This window comes from Psittacula echo (genome assembly GCF_963264785.1).
Source record: "Psittacula echo genome assembly, chromosome: 5".
Lineage (NCBI taxonomy): Eukaryota > Metazoa > Chordata > Aves > Psittaciformes > Psittacidae > Psittacula > Psittacula echo.
The window spans coordinates 9,818,350-9,833,802 of record NC_137739.1 but is presented as its reverse complement, the minus strand read 5'-3'; the positions used below and the strand labels follow the sequence as shown (position 1 = coordinate 9,833,802).

Here is a 15,453-nt window from a genome sequence, read left to right as displayed (position 1 = left end):
TGTGGAGTTCCCTTTCACAAAATCTTTTAATGTGGGCAACTCTTTCTTGCTATTTACTCCACTTCGTCAATGTGCAATCACTTGAAACTTTACATTCAAGGATTTTCCCCCCTCCAGACCCAAGTGCCATTAATAGCATCTTTTGTCTGACTTCCTGAAATATGGAAAGCCACTTACTGCACAGCTTCATTTCCAAGCGACTGCTCAGGACTGAGCAGCTCAGCTGAGGGCAGCAGGGTCTCTCCTGCACATCCAGCAAGCTGCCATGTTTATCCTGCAATAACAGTGTTTATGTTTTCCAGGATGGATCGGATGGGCATATTCTCTGTGCAGTTAGTAGCAGAGCAGTTTCTAGGTCTGAGCTGAACAGTTTGCAGGCTTAGTGCAATGGTAGAAAGTGAATTGCAATAAAGAGTTTTGGAGCCTTTCTAACCAGAGCATTAAGTTGTTTTTGAAGGTCTGAATCCTGCCTGTGGCTGTGCATTAAAGGGCACTATGGATGTGAAATCTAATCAGGATCTTAAAAATCTCATTTAATTAAGCAGGTGGGACTGAATTCATGTTCTTTTGAATTATTCAGCTTGAAAATAAAATTCTGCATCTGTATTAAAGTTAGGAATTTAAATGGGCTGAATCTCCTGACACCTACATGTGTTGAAGCAGTACTGACTGCAGCGTGTTGAATGGGGATGCTTTGGCAGGAATTGCAAGACTCTGTTCTGTTCTTACATGAGCAGTCATCACTGTGGCATCTGAAGGCCAATGCAAAATGAAGCTGCTATAGAGCCATCTCCTGTCGAGATGACAGTTGCTGTTTACCAACACAGATTACCTGTCTTGACATGCTGGAGTGGCAGACTTTGCCTTTCTCCCACTGTCACAACTGCAGTAAGCCAAGCAGTGCTGGAAACCTGTTCCAGAGGAGAGAGGGAGGCTCTGCTGGCAGAGGCAGCTGTGCTGTTTATGAAGAGACAGCTTATAGAAAATAGATTGTAGATGATCTGATAGCAGTGATGCACAGAAGAAAGGAGGGGAATGGCGAGGTAAGAAAAGAAGGAAAACCTGGAAATTAAGGATGGGGATGAGAGGTTATTTGCTGACAGCTTCTCTGTTCAGCCAGTGAGCAGCAATGAAGTCCTTTTGCACTGGGAAATACTGCAACCTTTTCTTTTATCTGTGCCCATTCCTTGCAAGCAAGACTTGTTCAAGAATTGTTTCAAATCTTTGGAATCGGGCAGTAATAAATCTTGTGTCCTGTTTTAGCACAACAGTGTTGGCTTCAGCTAATCACTTGATCACATGGGAATGTTTCATGTATGTTGGAAATAGGTTATCATATTGGGCTGCAGTAATTTTCACACTGATGCACCATAAATACAGTAGTGGTGTATACCAGTATAGTGATACCAGTGTGGTGTATACTGGTAATGGGATACAAGCCCAAACTGGACAGTGTACTACTAAGTACTTGTCTGTTTATGAGGGGCTTAATGGCATCACATGAATGGATTGGTAGCTAAATGAAGGATTGACTAAGCTAATCTCTGTGAGAATCCTCTTTAATGAGTTAATGAGGTGTTCTTATGGGCTCCCTGCACACACAGATGCTAATGAGAGTTTTTCCAACTTACCAAGTGATGAAACTTGGATCTGCATCCAGGTTGATAATAAAAATGATGGATAGGTTCTGTTATTCGGGAAAAATATGTTTTAGTTCTGGCATGAAAACTGCAGAAAGGAGCCAAAACTGTTCTACCTGCATATTCTTTACCTTTTCCTGTTGCACGTTGATTAAACTCAAAGCCTGGTGCTAAACCTTCTCTACTTCCAAAGCTGAAAATCAACATCTGTACTCAAAGTTATTTACCTGTTTTATCCTTTAAAGATGAGTGTTGCCAAATTCTGTGTTCAGAAATTTCCCAGGAAGACCCAGTTTTGGGGGGTTTCTTATGTGGGTTTTTTTTCCTGTTTGTGGTGGTGTTTTTTTTTTGTGGGTGTTTCTTTGTTGTTCTGTTTGGGGTTTTTTTTCCCTTTCTTAAAGACTGAAATGTAGTAAGCTTATGCAGAGGAAGTGTCTGTTCCTAAATTGATTTATCAGGGATATTATTCCATAAAACCATAATTTTTCAAGCTGTACCAGGGAAATGGGGAAAACAAATCTTGGTGGGCTTTGGGGCATTGTGTTGTGTGTACTGGTGGGATTGTTTGCTTTTTGGCTGTGCCAGAAACAAAGTCGAGGTCAGTGGACTTCTAGATAGCTGACATCTGCCAAGGACTGAGTTTCTGTGATTCATCCCACTTGACTCTCAGGAAACAGAGAGTGTTATGTTTATTTTCATGGTGGCCAGTGGTGGGGAGGAGGTGTTACACAGTGCATGGGTCTGTGTGAGAGGGACGAGGGGGTGGATGGCAGTTGGCTGTGGCTGGAGTGTGTCTCATGTGCCTCCCAAGGCTCTGGGGGCAGCATTCTAATGGTGGACATGTACCCTTCTCCTTAGGGCAAGCTTGTGTCCATCAGGCACAATCCGGCTTTAATGAAATCTTCAGATTTCGTTAGTGTGCTCTTTAATCCTTGTTGCAGGTCACTAATGAATTTGCTCAATATGACCTCCTCTTAACTCAATACAATGCTATTTATCATTATCATTTGTTTATAGTCCTGCAGCCAGTTCTCAATTCCAGTGCTGTGTTTGGTCCTTCCCAAGTCTTTTTGAATTAATTCTTCAATTAGGATTTTGTGAGACACAGATGCTGTCCTAAAATTCCCAAAATATGACCTCTGCTGTGTTCCTTTAATCCACTCTCTGTAACTCTATCAAAGAACAAATAAGGCAATTAAATTTGTCTGGCATGCTTTATGCTGTATAAAGCTGCACAGATTGCTTCTCATTCTATTACCCTGAAGATTCTGAGCTGGATTTTCCTAACAAAGCTGACTTCCCCTTTTCTTTTCCCTTTCCCCCCTAAAAGACCTAGGGCTGTGTTCCCAGCCACTTGCTGTCCTCTGTTTATTCTTTTGAAAGATCCTGCGCGTGAGAATAGCAGGATGGAAGTGCTCAGGACATGACCTAGGACTCTGTACCAGGCTGTGCCCCTCTTCTTGGGTGATGGCAGAAGGGTGCAAGATGGCGAAGAGCTGAACCTAGTGCTCATGGCATTAAACAACTCCACAGCATGGCTGTCATCAAGCAGCCATGCTTTTCTTTGAGACCAGGTATGCATGGGTGTCTTTTTCTCTGTGCAGTGCAAAATCTGGTGAAAATGAGCTTTCTTTCGGGTTATGCAGACACCACTTCAGCTGACCTACCACGTATCTCTTCCAAGTGCTTTGATGCAGATTTCCAGCTCAATTACCTGTGATAGCTACAAGTGAAACCTGCAGCTCTTCTGCCAGCTGGCTGACTTTTGTTCACACCGGAGCAGTGCCCAACTCAGCTTTGAAGCGTCATGCCTTAAGTCTCTCTTTGGCTATTCATTTAAGTTTTGAACACATTCTTTAGTGCAGGCTTTCATTTTCTTCTGGTAACTTCCATGTCTGGAAACTTTAAATGAGCCTGCTCTTTGAATTCATTCACAGCCTTCCTGCTGGTTTTCTGCGCCGTGTCCTGTTCCAAATAATATTCAAGTAGCAGTTTGGGGTTGTTCTCCTAAGAGATGACGACTGGAAGCAGTTGTCAGCCGGGACTGTCCTCTTTTGCTTTCAATGCTGTGCTTATATTCTGAACTGAATTAGTGTCTCCCTGCATGTGTGTTTTTTATGTAGCTTTTTATAACACTTGGTTACTCTATAAATATAGACTCCTCTAGCTATTAAAGTTGTGAAAATATCGCATAAAGACGTGTAGCAATTTTCTCTTTTTTTTTTGTTGTAATTGTTGTTTTGTTTTGCCTTTCCATCACTAGAACTACAAATAACCCACATCCATGTGTCTGAAGATAATTATACTCAAAATCATACCCAGTCTGTACCTCCTGGGGTGCCCTCTCGAATGCTTCCACGGCAGCATCTGCTACACGAAAAAGCAGTGAGGAGCTGCGGGGCTTTCAGAGATGAGCTGGGGCATGGGGGGAGAAACATCTTTTTCAGTGTTACCTGGTACACTTTGGCATTTGTAAATAAGCAGGTTATATTGATCTGTTAGATTCTTGCCTTTTTACACATCTGCATTTCATGCTGAAACGAGTTGTGCAGTTTGTTAGGACAGTGGAACAACACAGCAGAGTCACTGCTCTTGCCAGCTTTTAAAAAATAAAGTAAAGCAGCACAGCTGACCATTGCTCTCAATCATTCAGATGTATCATTCTTAAGCACAGATTCAGAAAGGTGGTGTTGGAGCAGCTGTACTGTATCTAAGTGTCAAGGCTGAAAGATAAGCCTGCCTGGAGTTAGTAACTTAAAACATGAACTGTCTTTCAGCTGTACCTGTGAGACAGCATGTCTGACCTGGTAGCTGACACATTCAAAATGTCAACACTGTACTTGGACAGCAGCATCTCCTTGGCCAGACATTTTATAGACATCTGGCAAAGCTTCCTACTGCTGTTTGGCCCTGGCTGAGTTCAGGGGTCTGGCTGAGCTGGTAGCAGCAGATAGGTGAAAGACATCAAAGATGGGGATAGTATTAGCTTCATTTGTAACTGGAATTTCAGGATTTAATAGCAGGTTCAGTCTGTGGCTTAAGTATTTGGTAAGATGGTATGGATTTATTTTTGGGTAATGGTTTTTATGGAGGCATTTGGGAGTTCTGGGCTATTTCTGGGCACTGACTATTACTGCAGGCTAAGGAACAGTAGGTCTTGCTGCAGTTCAGGTTCCGTAATTGAATGTAGTCTTCTGTAAAGCTCCAGCAGATGAGAAAACAGTTTTCTCTGGAAAAGGAGGGAACCAGCAGGTCTTAGATATAACTGAACTGACCTTCAACTGCTGGATAAACAGGTGTGTGACTGTTCATTTGGCAGAAGACATATATGCCCTGCTCAAGCCTTGGGCAGACCCTCAGCTTTTTGGCTTTGAAGGAGCTACAGCAATTTACAAGTTCAGAAAACGAGAAAGTACTGCCCTTTCTTACAGCTGCCCTGTGGCTGAGTAGAAATGTCCTGGCAACTCAGCCCTCTTCACATTTCTAATACTGTTACCACAGGCTTAATATCCAGATGCTTTCTAATGCCCTTTCTTTCACATGGAAGAGCTGCCCTGGTGTGGCAGAGGGTGGTAAGCCTTTGCCACGCTCAGGTATGTGTTGATAAAGTTATTCATCTGTATGCAATTTTTGTTGTCTGTAACTTGGGTTATCTTAACTCCTCTGTAATCCAGATGGAACCCAGAGTGCACTTGGAAATGGAGGAAGGCTGTAAGCATTTGGGGTCTCAATCTCAGATTTTGCTATTTAGTCTTGAATTTTTGTATTGCAAATGGTATCTGCAGAGCTCATCTCCTCCATGGTTTTGCTGCATGTGCTGCACCCTTTTAGTAGGTGTTTTTCTATGGTTTGTTTCTTCCCACCTGTGCTCCAGCCTTACTTGATCAATATCCTCTTTTTCTAAAGGATTACAGTTGGTTTCAATGTACTTATATTCTCATTTCTTCTTAATGTTTTTATACCCGGGACTCTCTCCTAGGTATGCTACAACTGAGGATATTGAGAATAGCTCAAGCATGCCGAATAGCAGGAAAACTATGAATACTTGAATATTGTGTTCAGCTTTGGGCCCTTCACTCCAGGAAGGACATTAAGGTGCTGGAGCATGACCAAAGGAAAGCAGCGAAGTGATGAAGAGTCTGAAGCAGACGTCTTAACAGGAGATGCTGAGGGAACTGAGCTTGTTTAGCCTGGAGAAAAGGAGGCTCAGGGCAGACCTTGCTGCTCTCTACAACTACGTGAAAGGAAGTTTGTAGCAAGGTGGGGGTTGGCCTCTTCTCCCAGGTAACAAGTGACAGGACAAGAGGAAATGGCCTCAAGCTGCACCAGAGGAGGTTTAGATTGGATATTAGGAAAATTTCTTCATCAAAAGGGTTGTCAGGCATTGAAATAGGCTGCCCAGGATGGTGGGGTCACCATCTGTGGAGGAATTTAAAAGATGTGTAGATGTGGCACTTAGGGACATGGTTTAGTGGTGGACTTGGCAGTATTGGGTTAACAGTTGGATTTGATGATCTTAAGTTTTTTCCAACCTAAATGATTCTATGATTTTATGAGCAAGAATCCAGACTAAGTGACTGTATTGTGTGCATAAGGGTGTTGACCAAGATGGTACTGTTTTAGAGCCTATCATGAAATTGTTTGTCTTGAATTTTAGCGGATACCCTGGCTTAAGCTGCCCTCCCACTCTTTGCAGTTTCTCAGCAAACGAGATGAGGAAATTACCTTGCTTAAATATATTTTCCCCCAGTGGTTTGTTTTTAGTCAGGATCCATTCTCTGATTTGGCCACACAAACACTTCATTTGTCAAAATTAAGGCCTGGCAGAGGCCACGTGGGCTGCTGTTGCTACTGAAGAACAGGTTCGTTAAACTGTGTACCAGGGAGGCTATTAGCAGTGAGCGCACTGATTGCACCTGAGTGGTTTTGAGCAGCCTCTGTACATTCTGTCATCCCAAAAGCTCACAGAAGCTGCACATTTGGCTGGGGTTGCTCCGCTTCCATTATGGTCACACCTTCCCACTGGCACTATTGGAAAGAGGAGCCCCTGGAAGGTGTCTGTATCTTCCTCATGCTGGCTTTGCTGCTGAAGTTCACCCCTCTCCTGGGGCTTCAGTGTCTCACCAGTGTCATGCATGGGATGGAGAGCAGGGCTGAGACTTGAGCTCAGGTCTGTACCAAACATGGTGAGTGGTGGCTGTCAGGCAGTTGAGAAGCAGCTGTCACCTTGCCCTGACACTGCATAGAATCATAGAATAGTTAGGGTTGGAAAGGACCTTAACAGCATCAAGTTCCAACCCCCCTGCCATGGGCAGGGACACCTCACACTAAACCATGTCACCCAAGGCTCTGTCCAACCTGGCCTTGAACACTGCCAGGGATGGAGCATTCACAGCTTCCCTGGGCAACCCATTCCAGTGCCTCACCACCCTCTCAGTAAAGAACTTCCTCCTTATGTCCAATCTAAACTTTCCCTATTTAAGTTTGAACCTGTTACCCCTTGTCCTGTCACTACAGTCCCTAATGAATAGTCCATCCCCAGCATCCTTATAGCCCCCCTTCAGATACTGAAAGGCTGCTATAAGGTCTCCACGCAGCCTTCTCTTCTCCAGGCTGAACAGCCCCAGCTTTCTCGTCCTATCTTCATATGAGAGGTGCTCCACTCCCCTGATCGTCCTCATGGCCCTCCTCTGGACTTGTTCCAACAGTTCCATGTCCTTTTTATGTTGAGGACACCAGAACTGCACACAATGCTCCAAGTGAGGTCTCACGAGAGCAGAGTAGAGGGGCAGGGTCACCTCCTTTGACCTGCTGGTCACGTTCCTCTTGATGCAGCCCAGGATGCTCTTTTTGATGCATGACCAGCTGCAGGGCTGTGCTGTCCCTGGGTTACTGGGTGACACGAGCCCCCGCTGCTGGAGGAAGGCAGCCAGCAACTAGGGCTCAGCCCTGCCCTGCTGGTTGTCTCAGGGGATTGTTTCATGCTAACTACGTCCTTAGGTGATTCTGCTCCTCAGAAGCTGTTACCATTGCTTGCATGCTCCATCTCCCCTCTGCTCCCTCTGTCCCTTAAAAGGAGGTGAGAAGTGTCTCTGGCTCTTTGTGATATGAAAATCTGTGTGTGTGTGGCTTGCAGAGCAGACAGGTTGGCTGCCCCTTTTCTGCACTGTTAGTTTGTGTAACTTGAATTTGTACATGCTTCGGGCTTGGCTTCTGCCACCACTTGCCTAGGGCCTGCTGCACTGACTGAAATCCTGTCTTCACTAAACATTTGTTTCCAGACCATTGCAGCTGTAGTAAATGGTGGAGAGATTGCTATATTGATAACACAGGAATTTCTTCCTGAGAGCCACTATTAATTCAAACAATGTTAGTGTGTATATGTGGGAAATGGTGAAAATTCGCTAATTTCCAGTCTTGACATTTCAAGACCAGTTTTTCATTGGATACTTGTTCTTAATTTGTAGTAGGAAACATTCCCTATCATCTTTTTCCTTTCTCATAGCTGCCTTTTGGAGTTGGAAGGAAGTCAAATAATCACTTTTACACCTGTGCACTAAAGCCACTTGATGTCTGCTGAAACGTCCAGCAGAAATAATAAAACTGTGATTTATGTGGCCTGGGATGACAAGCTGGGATTTTTAGGGAATTGGTATATTTGTTAGCTAAATGGCATCCTGTTGTTCAAGCCCTGCCTCTTAGAGAGTGCCTAAGCACCCTGGAGATTTTGCTGCCATGATCCCTCTTCCTTGCAGTATGAGGGTGTGAGTTGGGTGACTTTAGGATTGCCTGTATCCTGCCTGGCAGCTCTCGTCCAGGCCAGTGGTGCTGGTGCTGCCGGGAAGTCTCTTCCCCAAAGAAGTCATCATGTGTGAGCCAGCTGGTGATGTAGAGGCGGCTGTTAATGTGACTTGTATCTAAGGGTGACAATTAAGGTTACTGAACACTTCCTGTAATAAGATGCTGGGTTTCATTGCAGGGACATGCTGTGCCCCCTCCGTCTGCTGAGAAATTCCACTGCTGCCCCTGTGGTGTGTGCGAGCTTACCTGACCTGTGTTCCCCCTTGGTAGAGGAGAGATGGGCAGAAATGTGGGGAAATGGCAGCCCAGGAGGTCCCTTCCAATACTGCTTGTTTTGGGTTTTTTTGTTTCTGTGAATATACAAAGGTTTTGTGCCAAGCTGGAGCATAGGATAAAAACCACAGGCTGGCAGGCTAACAAACCCCATGGTCATAAAATGAGTCAGCAGAAGAGACGAAGCCACAGTGCTCTGGGATAACTGTAGCCCTCAACTGTAATTTGTAAAAACAGCGCTGCCCACACAGGGAGCTGCTGTTATGTGGTCCTGCCTTGCAGCAACTGAGCTGTTGGAGAGGACGTGTGAAATGTCACTTCTAGGTGAATGTTTTCTGTCTTTGTCTGAAATGGCAGTTTCATGGAAGGAAGTATTTGGTGGTGATGCTGGCATTTGTTACTACTACTTGCCTCCTTTCCCTGTACCTAACTGCTGGTTCTTTCCTTCTGTTCTCCTGGGTTTTCTGGGCACCCCTCTGCAGTGCCAGCACAGCTCTCCTTGCCTCATGTCATGAGCTGGGTGAAGGAGCTCATTCAGCTGTAAAATGACGCAGAGCAAATAAATAAAATTAGCAAACAACCTTTCCGTCTGGTTTGGTTCTCCTGTGCAGGACAGGGCCTGGCTGCACAAAATGTGGGTTCAAAAGCTGCTGCTGTGCGAGTTCTGGGGTGAGGGCACCTGCAACTGGCACTGCTGCTGAGGAGCCAGTGTGCTGTGCCGAGCCACATGCAGGTCAGTGCTGCCTCCAGGGATGGAGAGAAGTGACTACGAACTGAGTGAAAAAGCTTTTCAGGTGCCTGCCGTACTTGTCAAAGCTGAACAGAGCTGCACAGGAACCGAAAACGCACAGTCCAGAAGTGCTGGAAGGGACAGCAAGCCGAAGACATGTCTGCAGAATGGGTCGAGTGCAGCCAACAGCATTCCGAGTGTAAGCGCTGGGCTTTCCTGCAGCCAGTCTTGGACTGTCACCAAAAATATCTGTGATTAATTTGAGCTGTAGATTGAGTTACCATATTGCAACCTGATGGCTCTTGAAACAGTGCTAGAAAAACATTTTTTGTGGCATGGGAGAGAGACATGTCTTGTGGGCAAGGTCCTAGACAGTGACTTAGGGATTTCTCTCATATTTCCTATGTGACTTTGGAATAGTTGGTTTATTTGTCTGTACCTCAGTTCCTCTGAGTCTTCCCATCCTTTAGTTTTGTTTTGGGAAGGTTGCAGTGCCTGTGAAATTAGCTCTCTTTTCTGTATATGAGCAAGACATAGCCCTTCGTGAAAAACAGAGTAACCAGACCCAGGCCAGAGTCGCTGTACTGGGTGTCACCTTTCGATAGTAAACAGAGTCTTACCCTGATCGGTCTTTAAGTGTGATAAATGTGGCATGCCGTTTATACAGCAGTGTCAGACTGTTTACACTCCAATTCCACTACAGATTTCATTTGATCACAAGCACTGGAGATTAATGATTCATAGCACTTGAAAAATGGCAGTCTGAAATTTCAGATGGGGTGATGGCCAACATCCCTGGGGTTTAGTTGTAACAACTCCTGTGGTACTATGGCAGGCTGCTGAAGCCTGGTGGAGTGTAAGTGGAACATGCACAAGCCAAGCAAAACTTTGCTCAGAATGGCGCCAGTTGTTCTGCTGTTTGTTCCTAAGTATTTCTGTGTGTAGACATGGACAAGTGATAACTTTGCTCTCTGACTCAGACTTTTCATTAGCAGCTAATAATCAATGAGAGCCATCAGGTTGGACAAACTAAAGAGGTTGTAACCTTAAAAAAACAAGTGTGTAGCCTCATCCCTCACACAGGCTATTCCTGTAGACATTACCATACATAACTGTGCTTCAGGCCACACAGAGGAAGTGGAGAAGAGCAATGGGATTCAAATGCTACATATTGAATTGGCACTAGTGATGGGTAGATAATTTTAAGAACATTCTTTTTCTGGCAGTAAGAGTGAAAGTTTTCCTTTTAAATTGTTGAATTTAACTGTGTTTATGTTCTCTCTCCTTCTTTACCCTCCTCAGCTTTCTTATTGCCCTGCTTAAAGAGGAGAATTGGGATGCATTCTCCACAGCTATGTTTTGGGGACCTTCAGGTCAGCTCCAAGAGGTATGTTTAGTGCAGTACCTGTAACTGCATGGGTGAAACAGAAAAGCAGAGCAGGTAGTTGGGAACCGAGTGAAAGAAGTAGCCTCTGGGCAAGGCAGAGGTGGCATTCAGAAACAACCCAGCAAAGTCTCTTCATCTTTATTTCGGTCAGTGGATGCTGAGGAAGTGATGTTACACTGTGGGAAGTGCTGTTGGGAGAAAGGGAAAAAAAAAACCCCAAACCTGCACCATCTCTAGCAGTTGTGCTGATGCAAAAAAGTGTGAGACAGGGAAGAAGAAATTTACCTGTTCTGTTCCTGCTTTTGCTCATAGAAGCCAAGCTTCTTTTTTCCTTTGATAATTTGGAAGCAAATGGCGTGTCATGTGTATGGATGATGTATGTTCCTCATGATGAGAGAAATGGATCCCCCTGTAACGCTACAGCACCAGTTCCCTGCACAGTGGCTACAGTACAAGTCAATACAAATAACAATAGCCAAAATGAGGAGGAAAATTAACAGAAAAAACTCTAGCATCACAGTTACAGGCCCATGATGATGCACCATGTTCCACATGGTGAAATAATGCCATGCAAACCCCATTTTATATTTACAATTTTATTTAGTCAAGAAAGCTTTTGAGATTAATAATTGCCATAAGTAATATGTTGTGTTCAGCAAGCATTAGACTTAGTTTGTCTGGCTTTTAAATAGTCTGAAGCCTTATCTATTACAGGAATCCCCTGATCTTTCCAGGATGTTTTATACATACAGTAGCTACTTCCTCTTATAGAAATAATGTCATTTGGAAGTGAACAGTACATGCTGAAAAAGCTTTTGTCTGCAATCAAATTGGCAACGACTGAGAGAATCCAGATGATCTCCCAAAGGGGAGTCTGTGCAGCTGGGCCATTCTTTGTTACAGTAGTGTTTTGCTCTTTCTATTTAAATATGTGTTGTATTCTGTCTGCCACGCACACCTGCTCTGTTACAAATTTGAGTGGGACAATGTAGGACAATGTTGTGACCAAACTAGCATTGCTTAGAGTCCAGCTGCAGAGTGGATGAGTTTGTCCCCACACAGTCTGTAAGAGAAGAGGTGGGAGTGCTGACACCATCTGTCTTTAGAAATGTGATGAAGCCATCCAAGGACAGGATTCCTCTCGCCTCTTCTCTCACCAGATGATTTCCCCTGTCCCCAGCTCAGCTGATGACATTGAGAATTTCACGGATGTTTCTCAGTCTCCTTCCAGTCTTGATATTATTTGGCCCTAATATCCACTACATATGTATAATAATGGTACACTGGTGTTAGAATATGTTGGTAAAAATTACGTTTAAGTTAGCAGTGTGACAGAGGTAATCAGGGACTTTTTCACCTGGGACAACATGCTGCCTGGCCCATGATTTACTGAGTGAATGGAAGATGTATTGAGGATTTCAAGGCAGAGTTTTTCCTTAGCTTTTTTCCCCTGGACTGATAGCTTGTTTCTTCATGAGTATATTTGCAGTGAATATTAAACCAAAAGGTGCTTTGTAGGCATAATTAAAAGTAAAAGGAGTTTATAGTATTTTGGAGGAAAGCCAGATTTTTAAATTTTCTTTTTTCCTCTTCTATGATTTAGCTAAAGTGAGGCTCGCGATCTGTGTATCTGGGGATAGTGGAACTCTAAATTAGTCTCAGGAGCCCCATAATCTGACAGACAAAAATTTACCCTACTAAACTAAAGCTGTGTAATTTCGACAGATGTGATGGATTAAAGAGAAAACATTGACCTGGTTCCACTCTGTTAGGCTTTCCAATTACACAGGATGTTGTAGAAAGCGAGACCTTGCAGAGTAATACCTGGACCAGCAGGATTGAGGTTTTAAATGTCCCTTATGATTTGAAAGATGTTCCTTTGAAGATCTTGCTTGAGCACTAATCCCAGAACACTAATGAAGGAGTCTCCTGTAGGTAGGGATGTTATCTCTTTGTAGTCTGTTAATCAGCTGGCTAAATAGACAATTTTTATGCTTTTGTGCTTAGAAGCTCTTTAATGAGATCTGAATTGTCTGGCCAAACCAAGTTAAGAGTTCAGATTTTGACACCAAGGAAGATGCCAGCCTGCAGAAAATGCACAGTGCACTTGGACATAAAACGTGCAGAGCTGGAGAAGAGACATTCATCAGGATGAAATTTTAATGGAAAACAAAACAACCACGATACAGCTTTTGGGAGGAAAAATTTTGCCAAGGATGTGTTCAGCCCTTTCCTCATCAACTTTCTGAGACGGTTCTAATGCCTTGAAATTACCAGAGCACCAGTCAATTGTAATCTAAGAACGAAATGTAACAGAGGATTAAATGAAAGATGCAAGGGCCTGCTTGTGAGCTTGAGTTTTTCTGTAGTTAATCTCCGATATACTCCAGTTACTGTAACTTCCTTCGCTCATCGAGACCTTGTAATTTCTGTGTGATGGTAGGATGCGAGAAAAGGGGGATCTCTTAAAGTGAAAAATTTAAAAACTCTGCCATCCCTGTTCAGGCAGGTGTGTTTGTTCTAACATCGCTACGTTGGACCAACAATGGTCCAAGTCACCACGTTTTCCACTATTCCAGAGTAATGGCTGTTTCCGTCTGCCTTTTTTGTAGATTGAACCTCCTAGTCCTTACACAAGCTTGGATACTTGCGTTAGTACCACCCCTCTCCCATTTCCTTCTTACAAGAGACGATCCAAAAGAGAGGGCAGGTCTGGTGTTGCCCACCACATCTGTGATGTTTGACCATGTTGGTGGCCCTAGAGAAGGTGCCGCTGTAATTGCAGTAGTGCTAGCTCCCAACATGACTGACGGGGCAAGAAGAGAGCCACACTTTTCACAGGAAATAGTATGTGCAGATGATGAGGAGGGGACCTGGTATACAGATGGACAACAGCAGAATTGACTTGTATTTTTTAGAAGAGAGGATGCAGTCCTCAAGGCATTGCAAGCAGCCATTCATGGGATTATCATTTCTTTTGGTATACTGAGTTTTCTAGCTTTTGTTATGATCCCCGCTGCTAGTGTGCTACTCTAAAAGAGTGTTGTGCTGCTATTCCCTCTTTAGACATTACTATGAATGGTAATGAATCTGTGGAGAAGCCCGGCACCAGAAGGTCAAAGTGACAGAAGGGATTTTACAAAGTCACTGATGCTTTGATTTGTGTCTTCTAACAAGGCAGCATCATTGATTTCCATTCTCACTGATCTTTGGGAGACAGCCAAGGCAATGGTACTTGCATACTGAAGATGAGTGTTTATTCAGAACACACATTTCCAAAGTCCCTTAGTGACTGCATAAATATTTCTACCTTTGTCTTCTACTGGTCTTTCTCTGGGGAGAGCTTTTGACTGTTCTGTTATTTGTTTCAACAAGCCTACTACATCTTTTTTATGTACTTCACTTTGGAGCCAAGCCTTTGCAAGTTTAAACTGGCAAGGAAGGATCACACGAAGATTGTTATACACAGTAGCATTATAAAATGATATAAAAATACAGAGTACATAATAAAATACTAACCCATGCATGATGTAAAATTAGAAATGTACAGTAGTAATGAAGACTTATTTTGTTACTTACTTAAAATAGCATAAGAGCATCAGTTTGTGTCAGTGAAGGTGCTGGGGGAGAATTCACGTGTGAGTGTGGGCAAGAGAATGTCACACTTGAAGGAGGAGGAAGTGAAAGGGCAATCATCAGCTCCAGCTGGTACAGCTGCAGCACGTTGCTGGCTGAGGTGATGCCTTCAGCCTCAGCACACCACTTCCTTGTCCTGTCCTGCCAGCCTGCACCTTTCCTGACCTGCGTGTCACTGCTCTTCCGGCCTGTTCCCTCCTTGCAAACACTGTCAGCAAGTGCCAGGTGACTCAAAGTTGCTGTGCTTTCAAGGGGCCTTAATATTTTTGGGGTCAGGGGGGCGTAAACACATTGTTTAATGAATAATTGAGGTAGAAATTAAGTGTATGCTTATATGTGTTGATATTTCTTTTAGTGTTACTGAAAGCCACATCCACTTCTGAATCCAATTTCTGTAGAAAGCTGCTTACTTTTGACCTTGAAATAGATAAGGAGTGCGAAAACCAAATTCTTACATCCCAAAGTGTTCTAGATTGCTAGGGGCTGCTCAAATGTGGGAGCTGAGACCAGGAAGGAATCCTGGGGTGGGAAGGGAATGGATTTACTCTGAGAAGTGGAAGTAAATCTGGGTATCACAGCTGAAGGTCAGGACACAACTTTGATTTGTAGGGATATATTTCTATATTTCTCTTTAGATGAAGTGGTCAAAAGTATTCAGATTAGGAAGTTGTTGGTTATATCCAGACAAAGAAGTTAGCAGTTTGAGCTTGGCCCGCAGTCTTAGCCCCAAGTGTCTCTTTTCTTTGCTATGAAAAAGCACCGTATAAAAAATAATAGCAGCTTTAACATTTTGCTGACTTGAAGAGGATGTTAACTAATACAGTTAGTAAAGAATCCCCACGTTTGCAGAAGTTTACCCACATGCTTTGTTCTCTTCCTTTTCTTTTGGGGACAGATGGGACTGAAGCATGATACTGCATTTGAGATGTGTTGAGTAGACTGGTGAGCAGCTTCTCTGCTTTGGTGGTTTCCTGCACAATCCTGGG

General features: G+C 43.7%; 1 protein-coding gene across 1 annotated transcript in view; it reads left to right on the top strand.

Moving 5' to 3' along the window:
* Nucleotides 1–15,453, top strand: part of XYLT1 (xylosyltransferase 1) — a 193,993-nt gene that overhangs the window by 40,251 nt on the left and 138,289 nt on the right. Inside the window, exon 2 of the mRNA XM_080619390.1 lies at nt 13,444–13,482. Within this exon, the coding sequence (XP_080475516.1) occupies nt 13,444–13,482 (39 nt within the window). The remainder of the gene's footprint in view (nt 1–13,443; nt 13,483–15,453) is intronic.